This window comes from Colius striatus, chromosome 7 (assembly GCF_028858725.1).
Source record: "Colius striatus isolate bColStr4 chromosome 7, bColStr4.1.hap1, whole genome shotgun sequence".
Taxonomy (NCBI): Eukaryota; Metazoa; Chordata; class Aves; order Coliiformes; family Coliidae; genus Colius; species Colius striatus.
In genome coordinates this window covers 25,968,056-25,986,071 of record NC_084765.1, presented here as the reverse complement: position 1 = coordinate 25,986,071, position 18,016 = coordinate 25,968,056, and the positions used below count along the sequence as shown (strand labels likewise).

Sequence of the window (18,016 nt, the reverse complement as noted above, 5' to 3'; positions counted from 1 at the left end):
AAATTCAGTAATTCCTCCAATTTCAAGAGCATTCTTAAAAACTGATATGTGAATATTTGCTGTCTAACCTTCTAACACCACAGATTTATTGAGAAAATTAGAGAAAGCGTTAATCCCTTCAGTAGGTGATTTAGAAGGCTTCTGCACAGCAGAGCGTGGTAAAAAATGGGATCTTTTTTGAGAAATGCAATCGATACAAGTTCCATTTATCTTCTTTTAAAACCTGATTACATTTGGTTTAGTAAGTTGTCACCCACATTAGATTAACATCTCTAGGTGAGAAAGAAGAAGAGTTTGGACCTGTGGTGATCAGAAACTAGTACCTTGCTGTGTAATATCACACAGCTTAGAAAAGGTCTAGAATGATTTTACTTTAAATGATTCAGGTTATGCTAAACCTAATGTAAGACCAAAAGTATTTTTCTATGCAGCCTGAGAGATATTTTGAAACAGTGGAAAAAATCTAGGCTACCTTGGCTATTCTAATTTTTGAGTTAAAATACATACGCAGCTCCACAAAGAGCAATTCTCAGACTTGTTTGAAACCTGTGTATTAATTCAGATATGTCAGTACAGTTGGAGAAGTTACTTTTAATAGTTGAAGATAGTACTCAGAGACTGGGAATGATAAATTATGCATTTTTATTTTAATGTGATCAGTATGTGGTTTCCTAAAAAGTAGTGCCTGACTGAGAAGATGGCAAGGGTAAGGAAGCCAGCTTAGAGTTGCAGTTGTTGTGCAGAGATTGCTTTGCAACTTCAGGTTCCATAGCATTAAGATCAGCCTTGCCTCTTACATAAAAATCTGGCTTATTTTACCCTCAATTTGGAATATATACCTCAATTTCAGCCTATAGTGATAAAATACTGTCTTCAGTCATGGGCTCAAACTGGATTAACTTGAAACCAGTTTCTTATATCCTTCTAGCATGTCAGTGCTAGACATACTTGAGTGGAACTTTTTTTCTTATCAAAGTTTCAAATCTGCCACTGTTTATTTGAAGTTCTTCCCTCACATTGCCATAGCGCATATACTGTGCTATTACATGGCACTGTTGTGGGAGCTCTGCAGCTGCTGCTGTTCGTGCGGCCTATATGATAGCCAAGTTAAGGGCTCCTAGTGCTCTAAGAAAATGACTTTCCCCCACAGCTATTGTAGCCACCATGCACCAGCCATACCTCTCTTTCTAGGCTCATTCCCTTCCCAGTCACCAGCTTTTGGCTCTTGGTACATTATAAATGGTTCCCATGAACCTATGAATGGGAACAGCATCAAGCACACAGGGGGTTTTCTTTCAGGTAAGTAACATCTATGAACATCCAGCTACAGGAATTTATAAAAGGCTACGACACTGCGGTGATACCAATTTTGGCATGATACTAAGTGAAGGTTCTTATATGTGGGTGAAAAGGACTCCATCACACTGTCTGGTTAAAATAAGGGTTCTCATCTGCATATGCTATAGGAAAATCTGAGTTACAAGTTTCAAACTGTGTTGTGTTAGAGTGTTGTGCTGCTTTATCTTCAGCTACACTGTAGCAACTTGTGTGCAGCGTCTACTGCACTGTAAATCTTCAAGTATTACTTAATACAGAGAACACTTTCAATGACTGAGGCTAGTATAGATAAGAAGAGTTCTTCCCCTAAAAGACACTAATTTCTTCTGTTCTTGAGAAGAAATAGCTTTCAATTAAGAAGACAGATGAGGTGTCTGCAGGTTTTTTTCTTACATTACTGTTCAAAAATATCTTTTCTATAGCACTCCCTAACTTGTTTTGGACATGTTTGTCTAGTGTGCTTAGATATTCCTGATCCGGTGATACAAACAATTTTATATTGATTCTGGGCAGTTTTTTGCAGCCTGTGGAGAGCACTTTAGTATTGTGACTAGATTGCTATTTTATGCTAATAAGGGATATTTTTTAATTTTGATACTGCCATCACAGTGTAGAAACACACTCCGTTTGCAGTAAGCAGAGCTAACTAAATCAGAGGCAACACTGATGGATGATGGCCTGGTGGTCTGTCACTCCAAAGTAAGAACTGATAGCTAGTTTATTAAAGTGATCATACAGACCGCACTGAGAAAGCCTTGTAAGTATGCTACTTCTAATAGTGAGAAGGTGTAAGTAATCACCAGGAAAGTTTTGCCTTCTCTGATTTTCTCATTTAAAAATTCACTTCAGAAATACTAGTTACTTCAAATCTTTCTGTCAAGACAAGTTCTGCAAGGTACCATAACTAAAAAGGGATCAATGTACTGGGTTTCTTTCATGTTTCCTCCTGTGACTTACATGCATTGCTGCTCTGCATCACAGAATCTAGAATCCCCGTTTCAGGGAAAGCTTAGATTGCCATGTGGTGCCATTGCACTAATCCACAGATGCATCAAATTATCGGATTTGTCACAAACTAAGGTTTGGAGTTTCCTTGTGATAACAGAAATTCTGCAAGGATATATATTAGATTTGAGGTTACAATGACATTGTATTTTTGAGAAATCCATAATGCCTAAGAAAATTACATATATATAGCTCTTCTAGTCTTCCAGCTCCATCCTAGTTTTATGGCTGTATGTCTGCACACAACATCTGGGAAACTGGTTATGTCAAAATGATGATATTTTGTGTTTGGCTGACATGCTTTCCTTAACTGCATGCTTTACCACATGCATATATATGGTACATTTCTGAAGCTTGTGTCTGAGCTCAGTTCACCCCAGCTAAGTAACTGTACAGGTCAAGCTTATAGGCATACAACAGTGGAATACACAAACATGTATAGGGAAAACAATGTACTTCCAGTACACAAGTCACACATGAAACAGATGTCAAGCTTGTCTAGAATGTCTATTTTTGCTACAGTTCATATAATCTCTTCTTATTTATTTAGAATTGAGTATTTAGACAAAAATATAATTTAAAACAACACAAGTATTTAATGGGAAGAATTAATGAGTTTACTGTAAATGTATCTTTTCCTGACATAAATGAGATTGAAAAGCAACCTTGCAGAGGAACTAGATAGATTGGAGCATTGGGCTATGATGAAATTTAAGAAGTAAAAATGACAGATTCTGCACCTGGGACAGAGTAATGCCAGTCAGAAGTATAAAGCAGGCAGGAGTGGCTGGGGAGCAATTATGCAAAAAGCACTCTGAGAGGTACAGGTTTAATAGGAGTCAGCAACATGCCCTGGCAGCCAAGAGGGCAAACAGCATCCTCAGGTGCATCACACACATCATACCCAGCTGGCCAACAGAGGTGATTATCCCTCTGTGTTCAGCATTGGTACAGCATTACCTGGAATACTCTGTGCCATTCTCATCCCCACAATTTAAGAGGTATGTGAACATTCTTGTATGTGTCCAGAGAAAGGCAAAAAAGCTGGTGGAAAAGCTAGAAGGAACATCCTGTGAGGAATGACAAAGAACTTGAGTTTGACTAGTTTAGAGAAGAGGAGGCTACAGGGCTCATTGCTCTCAACATCTTCCTGAAAAGCTGAGAGGGAGGTGCTGATCTCTTTGTCCTCATCTCCAGTGACAGGATGCGTGGGAACAGTTCAAAGCTGCACCAGTAGAGGTTTAGACTGGATATTAGGAAACATTTCTTTACCAAGGGTGGTGAAACAGTGGAGCAGGCTTCCTACAGAGGTGGTCAATGTCTTAAGCCTGTCGGTGCTTAATAGATATTTGGAAAATGCCCTTAACATGCTTAGTCCTGAATTGGTCATGGAGTTGGAGTAGATGATCACTGTAAGTCACTTCCAACAGATATAGTCTATTTCAAAAAACACTACTTTGTTTAACAGTGGGAGATAATGTCATACAGCTAGCAAGAGCCAAGAAACCAGGGAGTGAGGGTTTTTTTACATAACTTTTTAAATAGCAGAGCATCATCCTTCAGTGCCATATGCAACTGTCAAGTTTTCTTGTAGTTTTGGTAAGAGCAGGTCAGATTTTAAATGTATGCTTTCAGTACACATTAAAGAAATGCCTGAGCTGCAAATTGAAAAGAGCTCCTGTTTACTGCATAGCGATCAAAGCATGACCCCTTACTGGCAAGAAATTGAAAGCTAATTTCAAGGTTCAGGATTAATTCCATCAAATTGACAGAAGAGATCCTACACTAGAATACATTTTGCATAAATGTAGAACCTTCTCTTTAATTTTTTTTTCAGTGTGCAAGTTATTACTTTGATTTCATGGTTCCATAAAACAAGCATTTTAAAAGTTAGCTGTCTGTGAATCTGCTTTAAATATCTAAACACATCCTTTTCTACCATATTTTTTTTTCCTATTAACATCACTGATCTCTACTGATGACCTTTTCCTGAATATGTTTCTCCATTTTCCCCTACAGTAATTGCTTAGAAATGATTGTCATATAAGGAGTTGGCTATGGCAAACAGGAAACGTCAGAGCACTACAGCCAGCATGCTGGATCACAGAGTGAGAGCTTGCCCTACTTCATCTCACGACAGGGAGCCTGAAAATGAAGAAAGTGACCTTCCTATCGAAGATTATGCAGCAAAGGAGGGAGAACTAGCAACTGTCAGACAAGGTAGTCCTATTCCCGTGGAACATGAGTGCAATGATCATAGTGGAGATGGTGACTCGAGCTCTGACTATGTGAATAACACCTCTGAGGAGGAGGACTATGATGAAGGTTTGCCAGAAGAAGAGGAGGGGATCACATACTACATTAGATACTGTCCAGAAGATGACAGTTACCTGGAAGGAATGGACTGCAATGGGGAGGAATATGCTACACATGAGGAACACCATATTGAAACAGATGAGTGTCAGGAAGCTGTAGAAGAATGGGCTGAGGGTAAAATTCAACACCACGATGAAAGAGAGGTGACAGGCAGGCAAGAGTGGCAAGAAGGTGAAGATAATAGTGTTCAGATTCTGGAGGATGAAGTGTCATCTTTGGAGATTCAAGACCAAGAAGAAAACATACAGTATTGTCAAAATGAAGGTGGCTACCCGGACTATTACTCAGCAGAGGCTAATGGAAACTCACAAGGAATATCACCATACCATTCTAGAAAAGAGGATGCAGAGCTGGAAGAGCAGGAAGAGGACATTGACCAGATTGTAGCAGAAATCAAAATGAGTATGAGCATGAGCAGTATTAACAGTACAACAGAAATGAGTCCAGAGCACACTGGGACTGAAAACATGGCACATGACTATAAAGAGATTTGCTCAAAGGGAGAAGCTGTTCACAGTGCTAACAGGCATGAGGGAAGGCCAAAATCACTGAACATCCCATCTGCTTCTAAGCACAGTGGAGATGTACCTAGAGGTTTTAAAGCAAAGTCAAGAACCCCAGAGGACAGGCAGAAGTGGCCACAAGAGCAGGTATGAGGTTCTCTCTTTAACCAGACTGTCAGAGGCATTATGCAAATGTTATATTAACTATTTATTCCAAACAGAATTAGAGAACAATATTTTTACTTTTTTTACTATATTGCCTTTACAGCCACATAATCACATTGTATGTTTAAAAAAAAAGTGCTGAATGTAGTTGATTTCATTAGAGAACTAAGAAAGATGTTTTGTGCAGAGAACTAGGAAGGATGAGTTATTTTGCCTTTAACTAAAATATTGTATTAAACTTCAGAAGCGTACATTAACTGCTTCAGCTACATACAGAAAATATTTATAAATTTGATGCAAGTGCTTCAGTTAATGTAATCTAGATGATTCCATTGAAGAGATCTTAAAATAAGACAATTCCTCTGAAAAAAACAGTAAAAGGAAATAAAATGTTTATGTTGATGAGAGAAGTTGACATTGTAATTATGGACAAAAATCTTCAGGGGATATTTTCAGATACAGCAAGTTAAATACTCATTTCTACATGCTGTTTTCAGAACCAAAATGTCTAACTTAACATATTCGGTGCCTTACTGCTAGCATAGATGTTAGACATTGCATGAAGCAGCTTGGTGATCTTGAATGGTTTGAGCAGTTACTAGGTATTGGCTAGGAGTGGCAAACTCTATTTAGCACATTTTGGACTACTGATGGTCTTTCTGACACAGTACCCTAGCAACTGCTACTGGGAGTGGTGCTACTTGTAAGTTTTTGAAAGTGTTTGCAGCAAAAAAAAAAGAGAGAGGAGCTCTTGAATAAGAAAGCTATTGAATTCTTCTGTGTGCTTGAACAAAATGGGGTTTTCCCCTGAATGTTTAATTCAAAACAGAATTAAAAATAGACTTTCACTATCTTTTTGTGCTCTTTCAAAGTTTATTTAGTAGAGGTTGAGCCGGGTTGCAATTGTACCTTTATTATTCTTCCCAGACTGCCAGCAACTGGGGATTTTGTAACACCAGGATATTGATATAACTGCCACTGGGGTGAAAATAAACAAAGGCACCAGAGTGTTTGAATTGCCTGTCTGAACTTTAATTATTTCCCATCAGTCTTGGGCCAATGCCTTAATATTTTTTAATAAAAGAGGAAATGTGATAGGTAGTCACTGACTGGTATGTAGTCATTGAGTTTACAATCACTTTTCATAAACCCCACAAACTATTGTCTAGTGAATAGAGAATTAAACAATGCAAAATATTTTATTCCTTCAAATATGAAGGGACAAAGTAGAGATACAGCTAGTTCAGCATGAAGGGATAAACAAACTAGGTGACAAGACATGCATTTAATGTGCAAGGAAGGAGACAAGGCAAAGCTGCTGTGGGCACTTTCACTGAACAAAAGGGCAAACAGGCTTCCAAGTCATAAAGATGTGAAGCAGCACACAGATGCTCACAAATGGAGACATGAGGAGATTCTCCTCTCCCTCAGCCCAAGCCTCCAGTGATATAAAATGATTTTAAAAAGCAAGTTAAATAATCTTTGGCAAGCATTACATGAATGTATTTATTACAAGACTGGTCTTACTGTGCTGGGTTCTGTTCATCTACTGCAGGTTGCCTGTCATCCTCAGCTTTACCTAGTAATCAGGCCCATTGTAAGGGCATTAGAGTAAGAATACACTATCCATTTCTGCCAAAGTGAGTTTTGTACTTAACAGGTCCTTAAAAAGTCTGTAAGATGAGTTGTGGCAGGACATTTAACAGATACTGAACCTCAGAGAATTAGATAAAGTGCACAGAATTTTTATTCTGTGGTATTCAATTATTTTAATATTTACTATAAAGTGTCTAATGGATGGATATGATTAGTGTACTGACTAAATGAACCTGTATCTCATAATGACTAAGACAGTCATTTTAATTAGAACAATTAAATTTCTTACATAGTGAAAACAGAAAAAACCCAAGACCATTCATGCTAAACTTATTGTTTGCAGAGGATTTGCTTGTAAGATACTTGGTTTTGTCATCTTGATGGAAGATTTCAGTTGTCAGTGTGCATTACAGTACAAGAGACAGATGTAGAACTATACATATTGTATATTGCATTTTTTTTGCCCCAGTTCTTTAAGTAAATGTTAGATATAAATGGTTTTAAGTTAAACCAAGATACTATGTATATGTCAGATTTTGATCACAATAAGCAAAGAGGAACGTGCATTTTGTAGCTTTATGCACACATTGTGCTATCTTTAGCTTTTTTCATATTTCTGCTCCTCTCCTCCTTTCCTGTCTTCCATAGGTGATATTACTACTGCACAGAATTTCAGGTTAGTTAACAGTAACTGATAGACAATACATTTTTACATACCTTTAAAAATAAGTAATTATTAATTCTTAACCTGTGATAAATATTAGCAGTTATCTTACCTACAAAATGTTAAACAACCAGTAGATAAATGTGATTTTAAGGGTTCCAGTTGCTAGGTTTGCTTTCAACAGTTAATCACCAAACAGTAGTCACTTCTAAGAAAGACTAAACAAGCTACAGAAAACAAAAACCAAAGCAAGCCTTTAATTTTACTTTCAGTGTGGGTCAGTGTTCAGTCTTAGATATATGTGTTCACCCTTGAAAACTTTAGGATACGGAAGCTTGCTTGTATGAGCTTTTATTTGCAAATACCTCTAAGGAACTGTGGAAGAAGATTTGCACTGAACAAGCCCACTGCTTAGTGTAACTTTTATTTTTGTAGGGTTTTGTGCTTACATTACTCAAGAAAGGCATTACATCTGTAACATTGAAACCAAATATTCTGGGCATTTTAACACACAACTCAAATTTAACAACTTCCTGAAGATAGGAGGTTTCCCCCATGACATCTTAGACATCTCAGACTGAGCCAACATGAAGTGATTTTCTTTTTTGCTTGTAATTTAATTTCATGATTAATCTTTATGCAGATAAGTTAAATATGATGAGACACTCAATTTATCTCCTGAGTTACCACAATTTTCATTGTAAAAATAACTATAAATTAACCGAGTTAGGGGTACCTTTGGGTGGCAGAAGAGGAACTGAATGGCTCATTCAGCTGATACTAACATGACTAGAAAATTTAAGTTGATGCAGTGTTTCTCCAAAGAAGTAGTTTTCTTTTTCAATGTTATTACATTTGCATAGCCTCAAGTTTAGTTAGAATATGATTGGTTTGGTACCGTAATAATCAATCTAGGAACAGGTTTACTAGGTAGAAAGTGAAAGTAGTCTCCGGGTGCAGATGAGTGCTTGTACTGCACAAAATATGAACAAGGGCCTGATCTAAACAAAAGCTTGTACCACAAGAAGCTTTTGTGATGTCTCCAGGTCACGGCAATGCATCCTGTTCTGTTTCCTTGCCCACCAGCAGTTACAGACTGGGGTACTATTAGGCCCATTCTGCTATTTCCTGACAGCATTTGGAACTTAAGTTTTCTCCTATTCCGCCCATAAGACATCCGCAGAGAATGCTAGCATTACCAGTTTTTTTACTGGTACTAATTTAATGCTAACTCAATACAGTCAGGTAGCATAATTAAAGAATGATAGAAGTCAAGGAAAAAGTTAGCAAAACATAAGATAGTAGCTGAAATGATACTGATGGCAGATGTCTTTTGCACTAATAGGACTCAAATAACTGTTCCTCTCTGGAACTTCATATGTGGTAGAGTTTGCTCTTCATCCGAACTAGAGTCATATTTTTTATGAAATACTGGCATTAGCATGGCCTGAGAGCTACTTCTGATGTGTGGAGACTAAAGATACCATGGGACTCAACACTTGAGCATTGACAGTCTGATCAGCCCTTTGTTCTTATCACATCTGCTTAGATTCCAACTGCAGACTCCTGGGTATGCATATTCTCTCCTACTCTATTCAACAGATATATGTACCAACAATAAAAGATGAAGTTTTTAACAGCAACACCTTATCTCCATATATATGCTTTTGAAGGAACAGAGATTTGCTGCAGTCAAGAAGGAGGACCCTAGAGAAAAGTGAACTTTTTAATGACACTGCCAGCGATATGTGGATCTCATTGCTTCTCATTTCTCAATCACACTTTCATATCACTGGCATACATTTGAGAACCTAACCAACTATGCTCAGACTCCCCTGGTAGGGACCCCTACCTGCTTCTGCAGCGCTAGCCTCATTTCACAACTTCCATATAGACTACAACAGGGACTTTCAGACACAAATAAATACTGCTGTAAAAAAAAAAAATTGTAGAAGAAAACTTTACAATTTTTCCTTGTCTTAGCGTGTTCTCCAACAGCTTTGGATGTTTTGTTTGCCTGTACTAGTAGAGCTTAGTATTGACAAAAATAGTTGAGGTTTACTCCCTTCTCTTGGCATGGGCACGGTGCAAATAGCTCAACCCTGGGAACCTTCTGTCTGTAAAATAATCTTACCCTTAGAACAGTCTGAAGCGCCTAAGATGATAGACATTTTAGAAAATCCGTATCTTAGGTATGTCTTACCAGAATTCAAGATGAATATTATGGGATGCACTTATTAGAATTTGAGACACACACAAATAAGTGTAAATAAGGAGTATTTTAAAAAGTTTGCTGCATTCTTCCATGTGTGTTAAGCAGTTGTGGGGCAGAAACATTAAATGGCTATTACTGAGTGACCGTTCCCAAACTCTGCAAATGTAAGTACTTACCAAAAAGTGCTAAACAGTCCAAATATTCTCAAACAAAACCAGTTTCTTTGTGCTAACTATCTAAGTCTTGGCTTTTTAGCAATAAACTCCTGACACAAGAAGACAGCAAAATCAATGTGTCTTACCTAAAAATGCATTAGTCTGAGGGTTTTCTCAGGGAAGTTTAAAGCAGAAGTAGTAAGAGATTATTTTCTTGAAAGTTTAAAGCAGAAGGCAGCATACACTCCGAATTACATCTACACAAAAATGTACCATACAGCACAGCCATTTATCTGAAACTCCTATGGCTAGTTCACAGTTTTAAATACATGTAAGGACAAAAATACTTCTAGATAATAAAAAAAAATGGTAATTATTTTAATGTGTATTTGAAATTGGACAGAGTATTGAAATAACTCTTCTAAACTTAAACTCCTCTTTTCATAGACTCACTTCTGCAATCTAACTTGACTTGTTTACTTGGAACTTCTCCTTTCTACAAATATTTTCATCTTCACTTCCAACATGTGCTAGCACTGCCTCTAAATTAGCACATAAGTAATGGAATTTTTGTGAGGGAACAGAGTGTAAAGCCTAGCCTTTTTCCTGTGATCAAAATCGGAAATCTTTCAGGTAGTCAAGAACTATCTCATTCAGATTCTGTCTTTGTAAGCGTATCCTGCTGGGTTAAATTGCTTCTACTGACCATAGTGTGTTACTGATGCTATAATAATTAGTGCAGCAGCTCAGTAAGGGTACACTAAGCCATTCCCACTACACATCACCAGCATCTACAAGAGATACTATTTCAGTCATGTAGTTTAATAGGAATAATACAGCCATAGTAGACTTGTGTTATTAGGCTACCATCTCTTGATTCAAAAACATGTTTTAGATGTATCTTGAGGTATTTTTGTAATTATAGTAGTGTTTAAATATCAGGAGGATACATGGACCAATGATAAAGTGTCTTCAGAAACCAACTAACAAAAGATCATAGAAGTTGAAGCTAGAAACTGAAATTTTATCCTTAACTGACAAACATAACAATACTCATCCACTTCACGACTGTCAACAGACAGTAAACATGTATGCAAAGTCAATTGGATCTCTTGGGCCTAATTGTGCAACAGGTAACTTAATATTCTATTCAGCCCATGGCAAAACATCTCTTTTCCAAGGTTTTTTTCTTCTTGGGGGCCTACTACAAGGAGCTTTTTCAAATTATAACCTACCACAAAACATCTCTTTTCCAAGAAACTTATAGTCTTCAAGATAAGTTTCAAACTACACAAGCCAGTACATTGGTTTCTGAACACATGATTTGATATTATTTGAACAGTAGTACTAATAAAGAATTAGCAGGTACAGATTATAAGACTCATTAATCAAATACTTTAGCACAGTAGTAAAGCCATACTACACCTTTGACCTGCACTCAGTGCTTGTTTATCCACTCTTTACCAAAAGGGTTAACAATTTTGAAAAAACCTTAGCTTTCATTCCTCTCACAGGCATATTATTCCCCTGAACAGAGAAAGAAAGAAACTAACCTGGTGGTTTCCAGCACAGCACCGAGTGCCACAACAGCATTCAGGGTCAGCAGTAGCAACTTTGAAGACCACATTGCTGAAATGAACTTTTGACTGCAAATCCAAAAAGCTTACATTTAAATAAACAATCAGTAGCATTAAGAAACAGCAGAATTCAACAACTGACAACCTTCAGCTGCAACTAAGAGAGGCTTTGTACTGTGGGAGAAGGTGGTTATAAAATGAATCTAGGTGGCTGGGAGTGGTCCTGCGTGATTGGTGGGAGGAGGGAGGCCCAGGTGGCCCCAGGTCTGGCAAATGGCCATCAAGACAGGGCTGGCCAGGGCATGAGTACAGCTACAGGCTTGGTTCTGAAAGATACACATGCATACTTCAGTGACTTCAAGTTAGTAGAGTCTGATTTTCCTCTCAGCCTAAAGATGGCATTTTTTACTGCCTCACATTCCTTCACATGATGTTAGACACTACTTCAGTACTTGCTCAGGGACAAAAGTATTAATGGCACTACTCTTTTTATGTCTTTCCTTTGCAGAATGTGTCCTCTTATCAGAATCTTACCTATGATGAGGAACTTTTAACATAGATGTACATCTGTGTTACATTGAATGTGTCCATTCAATTCCAGATTTTTTTCACTTAGATTCTATTTTAAACTTCAAATCAGGCTATAAAGTATTTATAATACCTTGTGTTTCCCTCAAATGTGATTTCTTTAGCTATAATAACACTTAAAGCAACAATATAAATTAGAAACTTTATAAGAAATGTGAAGAAAGCAAGCGTTAAATGTGATAATTAATTTTACATTAGTCAGATGATCTGGCAGCATGAACCAGCTTCCAGCTCACACTGAATACCAGAGTTTATGTTTTCTGAAAATAATTCCATAAAGCTCCAGACCAGTCCCCTCACCCTTGGTCTGGAAGCATCTCCTTCCATATGTACAAGTAAGTGTGTGTGGGAGGTATAGCCATGCCTGCTCTGCCTAGTTGTCTCCTTTGACACTGTAAGTCTTATGGAAGAAAAAGGAAGCCCTTCTCCCTGTACTTCTTTCTGCCCTTTCCTCTGGGTTGCTCTGTTGGCAAACATTTCTTCAGCATAAAGATGTCAACCCTTATTTTGTAAAGGGTCATTGTAACAGCCCCCATATTTTCAGGCAAATATTGGGCACAGAAAGTCTCAGACAGGTACAGCTCCCCTTACTGACTACTCATATTTTGTGCTGCTGGAGAAGGGATGCAGGGTATGCTACATTCCAGAGCTAAGAAGATCTTAAGATTGTGGTATTACACTCAGCTTTGTTTGGAGGAAGTGCTCAGTGACACCCTCCCCTCCCCATCACAATACCTTTAAAAAACAAAGTGTCAATAGATCTGCCACTTGTGGAACATACTCTGTGTACACATGTACATAAATTAAATGGAAGACTTCTTTGTACCTGAGATTCTCCCTAATTAAACTGGGGCTCCTAAACACATAGGCTAAACGCTAGGGGGAAAAAAAAGGCCTTCATGTAAGTAAAAACCATTTATTATGTTCCCCGTAGAGGTGATATGATTAATCCCAACTTCTCATGGATTCTGCACAGACTTCTCTTTAGAACCCAACTAATACACAGTAACAACATATACGCTACATAAGTAACACATACATACTACATATATGATGAGGAAACAATACATAGGAACTCCAGTAAATTATAGCTATGATAAAATCAAAACTGATGTGTCAGTTATATTTTTTATTAAGACTGTATGGAATTATATATGCAACTATTACCAAAGAGCACAATTCATATTACTATCAGGGCTGATTATGTCCATCAACATGTAAGATCTGTGACAGACATATTTCAATAATGTTTATGGCACCCAGGGTATGCTTGCTAAACCAGTCAGCCAGTTCTTTCTTTATATGCAGGTGCATTTTCAGTTCAATCAAGTGTGTAGTAATGAGGCCTGACAGAGCTTTAAAAGTATTAACATGCTGTTGTACATACTGGAATTAATGTATTTGCTGTCACTGTTTACAGTTTAATGTATCTTCATTGTGGCCATGTCATTTTTCCCTACTTAAAGCATAGTTGATCTAATCCTACTACTTTAGGGGATAATTTATTATTATTATGCTTGTTTTATTAAAGCCATCTAGATATTTACTTCTTCAATACATTTCACTGCATATCAACACATATTGCTCCATATTAGTTTAGCCATTCAATATAATTATATTTGTCTTATCTCAAACAGAATAGCATTTGTAAGGAGGGGTATGGTAAGCTGCTTAGCTACTAGTGCCATGTAGACAGGCCACTAGTCAGTAGGTCCCCAAGTCTTAGTGCTCTGTATATATCTCAGATAGTCTCTTCTTTCCTAAAATCCTGCTTACTCCTTAGGTGAACTTTCGCTTTGTGTGTGTTGTCTTACCTAATAATTATAAAATTAAATACTCTAAACCATAACAATTTGTTCCAGAAATCACTTTGGTTTTCCAGATTTCTAACCCTGAAAATCTTGAGTAATGAAAACTCACTCTCCTGGTATGTGCGAGACATGGGCACTCCCTGTGCCAGGTGCTGGTGTTCTGTGGCTTGCCTCAGGTCTGGAGAAGAAATTCTGCCCCTGAGGGTATTGGAACTCAGAAGAAAAAGAGTGTTCCATAGTATTTTCCCTATATAAGGTTTTTATATTTTCCCTTTTACATTTCTTCATAAGCCTGAAGCTGTGCTGCCAGCATCCTGTAGATTTGCTTGGGCAAAAGGGAAGGAGATGCCATAGGTAGTGCCCATGAACAGAGACTTCTATATTCAGTGCTAGGATTCTGGTTTTCAGATCAGAGGTGGCTGTTAAGACTACTTTGATTTTTTTCCAGTACTGAGAATAAGCAGATTTTAAAATTCTGACTTTGATGTTTGAACAATTTGAACATGTCAGGATATGGCTTAATTGCATGTGAAAAATTTGCATTGAAATAAAATGTTGTTTAAATTGAAATTTAAATCAGTAATGTAACTACTACTTAATGATAACTGAAATGATCTTTTATTATAATGAAACAGCTCATGAATCACATAATTGCTAAATTACAATAAGAGACTCCAGCTATTCTATCACATTATGATATTTCAGTATCAGTAATAAATATTGATTACACATAAAATGACTACGTAGAAACACATGTAAATAACTACACAGAACAACTTTATGATCAATGACTTATAAAATAGCAGAGAACATACTAAATACACTTTTGTATGTTAATGTTTTGTGAATTTTTATTACAGTTTTCTGTATTAAAATGCAATTGATACACAATTTATAAATGTACTTTTCTGAATGTAATCTAGTGAAATTCTTCTGACTATCTGTGCACTATTGACTTCCAGTGAAATCTATGCTCTGTTTTGAAGCTTTTAAGAAAACAAAAGGATTTGAAATCTGTGCTGTTTTTGTCTTATAGATGTGCAATGGTTTAGAGCAGCCAAGGAAGCAACAGCGTTCGGATCTCAATGGACCAGTTGACAATAATAATTCACCTGAGGTAGGTGCTCCAGGCTCTTAGGCCATTCTGCTGCCTGTCTTCCTGTGGTCAGGCTTCCATGAGGAAAAGCAGACACCAAATTGTCAGCTTTCTGCCTCTTACACACACGTGCTTACACTCTGTTTCTTTTCATGAACTGACAATAAATACAGTGTCTGCATATTCCAAAAAGACTGTGAACTATACCAATGAAATTGTTGCTGCCACATTCATTTTATGTTATTGTCCATGACATGTAATCAAGCCTAAAATTTTCTGATGATATAGAGAACAGGGAGAACACTTCTGAAATTCTCTTTATCAATTAATTGAGAGCAAAAGTAGTAGAAAAGAAAAAGTAGAAAAGAAAAAATTGGCTTCTTCTCCCCCTCCCAATCCCCCGCCCTGTCAGTCTTTGAATCCAAAGGATTGCTTAATTCCCACAGGAATAATTCTGTTTAAATAACACCTAATATCAAGCACATCATTCAGTGCTGAGGGCTCAAACGTTTCACATCATTTTGAATGGGCTCTGTGGTAGGATCTGTCCCAGCTCAGTCAGCTGTGAAAAAAGACGCAGTGATAGGCAGACCTGCTTTTGTCACTGAAGACTGGAGCAAGGAAGACTTATAAGAATACAGAATGAGGCTATGCTTGAGGCTAGACACAATGAAATGAAATTCAGACTTAAAAGCAGAAGTCTGTTATCTCCGAAACATATATTTAGCCTGTAGCCTATTAAACTAATGAAGAGGCACATTTCTAAAGCCTTTTCCCATAATAGAGAAATCAGTCTGTTTCCTGGAAACAGGAATGCCTGAGGAGGCTGGCAGAAGACAAGCAATTGGAAGGACTGTATCCATTCTTTGAGAATAGAGACAGTAGCATAAAAAGAGCACTGTTGTGGCCCCTGCTGAGGTTAAGTGTAATGCCAGGTACAAGGGCAATCAGAGATAGTTGTTTTTATTCATTGACTCAGAATTTTCCTAATTGGAAATCTGAGATATCATTAACAGTCAATGTGATATAGTGGACAAACTATTAGACTGGTAATTACTGGTTTGTATTGCTCATTTGATAGCTGACTTGCTAAGTCATTTTCATGTTATTCCCCCCACTCTCCCTTATTTTTTTGTCTGGTGGGAGTTGATTAAAATTCTTTGAGATTCCACATAAGAAGCACTAGGTAACAGTTAGGTTAATTACTGTGATGTAATGTGTTTCACTGTGCTAAATAGTGGCTGCGCAGAAGTTACACAGAGAAATTTGATTTTTTAAAAATCAACAGTCACCTGTTTAAATATCATATGAATTCCCTTCAGTTTGTGAAAATTATTTTGTTACAACTATACCATTTTTATTTCTCAACAGACAAAGAAAGTGTCTTCATTTCCAAGTTTTGTTGATGGTAAGTTTTATATCATCCATATTCAAAATAGGATAAAATGCAAGCAAATGCTTTAATATATTTTAAAGATCACAGTTCTAAAACAAGTCAAATGTAAGAGAATACAGTTGAAAAGTTTTAAGTGTTGAAGTCCCTTGCTGTGGCAATGGGAGCTTTGTGGTGATAAAGAGGAGGAGCAGATAGAGCTCTCGGGAGGATTAAGGTGAAGATGGTGACAGCTACAATTCTGGAAGAGGGTACAATAGGTAGTAACAGTGGGCCCCAGAAGGGTGAAGATTTCTGAAGGTGTAAGAGCACCCAGTTCTTCATGGCCTTGTGCAGAGGACAGTCATCTAACTGTTCAGAGCAACCCATGTATCAATTTGATGTGGTTCTCACCAAACACAAAGGTTCTCTTGATCTGGCAAAAAAATGGTAATCCAGTCCTCTGTTTAGGAGAGACATGCTTTCATGTGTTTATTTAGTCTCCTTTGCACTGATAGTACTATTTTCTATTTGGAGAAAAATAAGTCAATTTATCAACACAAGAAGGTGGATAGAGAAAAAGTGAGATTATACTGAAAAATATTATCATTCTCTGATCCACAGAGAGCTGAAGAACTTTGTATGGAGAAAATGCTTACAGCTCCTCTATGGAGAAAAGTGAGAAAAGACAGTAGAAAATTTCTAAGGCTCTGACCCCTTAGATCTGCCATGAACACACTACTCTTCCTCACAATGGAAACCATAAATGCATGTTAAAAATTTTATTTCTAATGCCATTCTCAACTCAGGGAAAATGTACTGCAATTTAGAATAATATTAGAATGTCCAACATATTTTTCTTCTATTCCCTGATCTCATCAGCTTGACTAGCAACTTCTGGTTTTAGTAATTTCCTTGAAGAGCTAGAGCAAATGGAAAGTTCAAAGATTGCCCCTTTTATACAGATTGACACCTGAAGGAAATGCCACATAACACTTGGCATGTATTGGCTAACAGGATATAAATAGAGGTAAATTAAATGCGTTTGCCAAAGGTGATGGAGACTAGAAAGCAAGCTGATACGTTGTAATAAGCATGAACTGATAGTGGACAACTCTAAAAAGAGGTAGGCCAGCACGAGCAGAGCTTTAAAACAGATAGGAAAATTCACCCCTCATAGCACTTGCACGTTTTAATTCTATTGGGATAAAAAGGTCCCGTCTTTTTCTTTCCTTACCACTCAGCTCACTACTTTTTTGGAAAAGGGTCACTATACTCTTTGAGATAGCATAATACTGGGTTTTTTTTGTTCTTCAGTTGTTTTACTTTCTCTGTTTTTCTCTAGTGGCATAGTATGTGAGGAAAACCTGTTAGGCTTTTTCTGTTGCAGGTATCATATGGCATTGTCTAATGCAAATATGTAGCTCACTAGGAGCTTATAATAGCTAATGTGAGTGCTGTCTGAATTGAGAGGAAAACACAGGTTTTATTATTAATTTGTATGTAGAGTCCCCAAAAACCAGGACTCTAACTGCACATAAGGAAAGGTTTGGCC

General features: G+C 37.3%; 1 protein-coding gene across 2 annotated transcripts in view; it reads left to right on the top strand.

The window, feature by feature from the left end:
• Positions 1 to 18,016, top strand: part of APBA2 (amyloid beta precursor protein binding family A member 2) — a 104,183-nt gene that overhangs the window by 55,561 nt on the left and 30,606 nt on the right. For both annotated transcript variants that reach the window (XM_062000040.1, XM_062000041.1), the window contains exons 2-4: positions 4,363 to 5,369; positions 15,030 to 15,110; positions 16,461 to 16,497. In XM_062000040.1, the coding sequence (XP_061856024.1) occupies positions 4,401 to 5,369; positions 15,030 to 15,110; positions 16,461 to 16,497 (1,087 nt within the window). In that variant the 5' untranslated portion in view covers positions 4,363 to 4,400. The remainder of the gene's footprint in view (positions 1 to 4,362; positions 5,370 to 15,029; positions 15,111 to 16,460; positions 16,498 to 18,016) is intronic.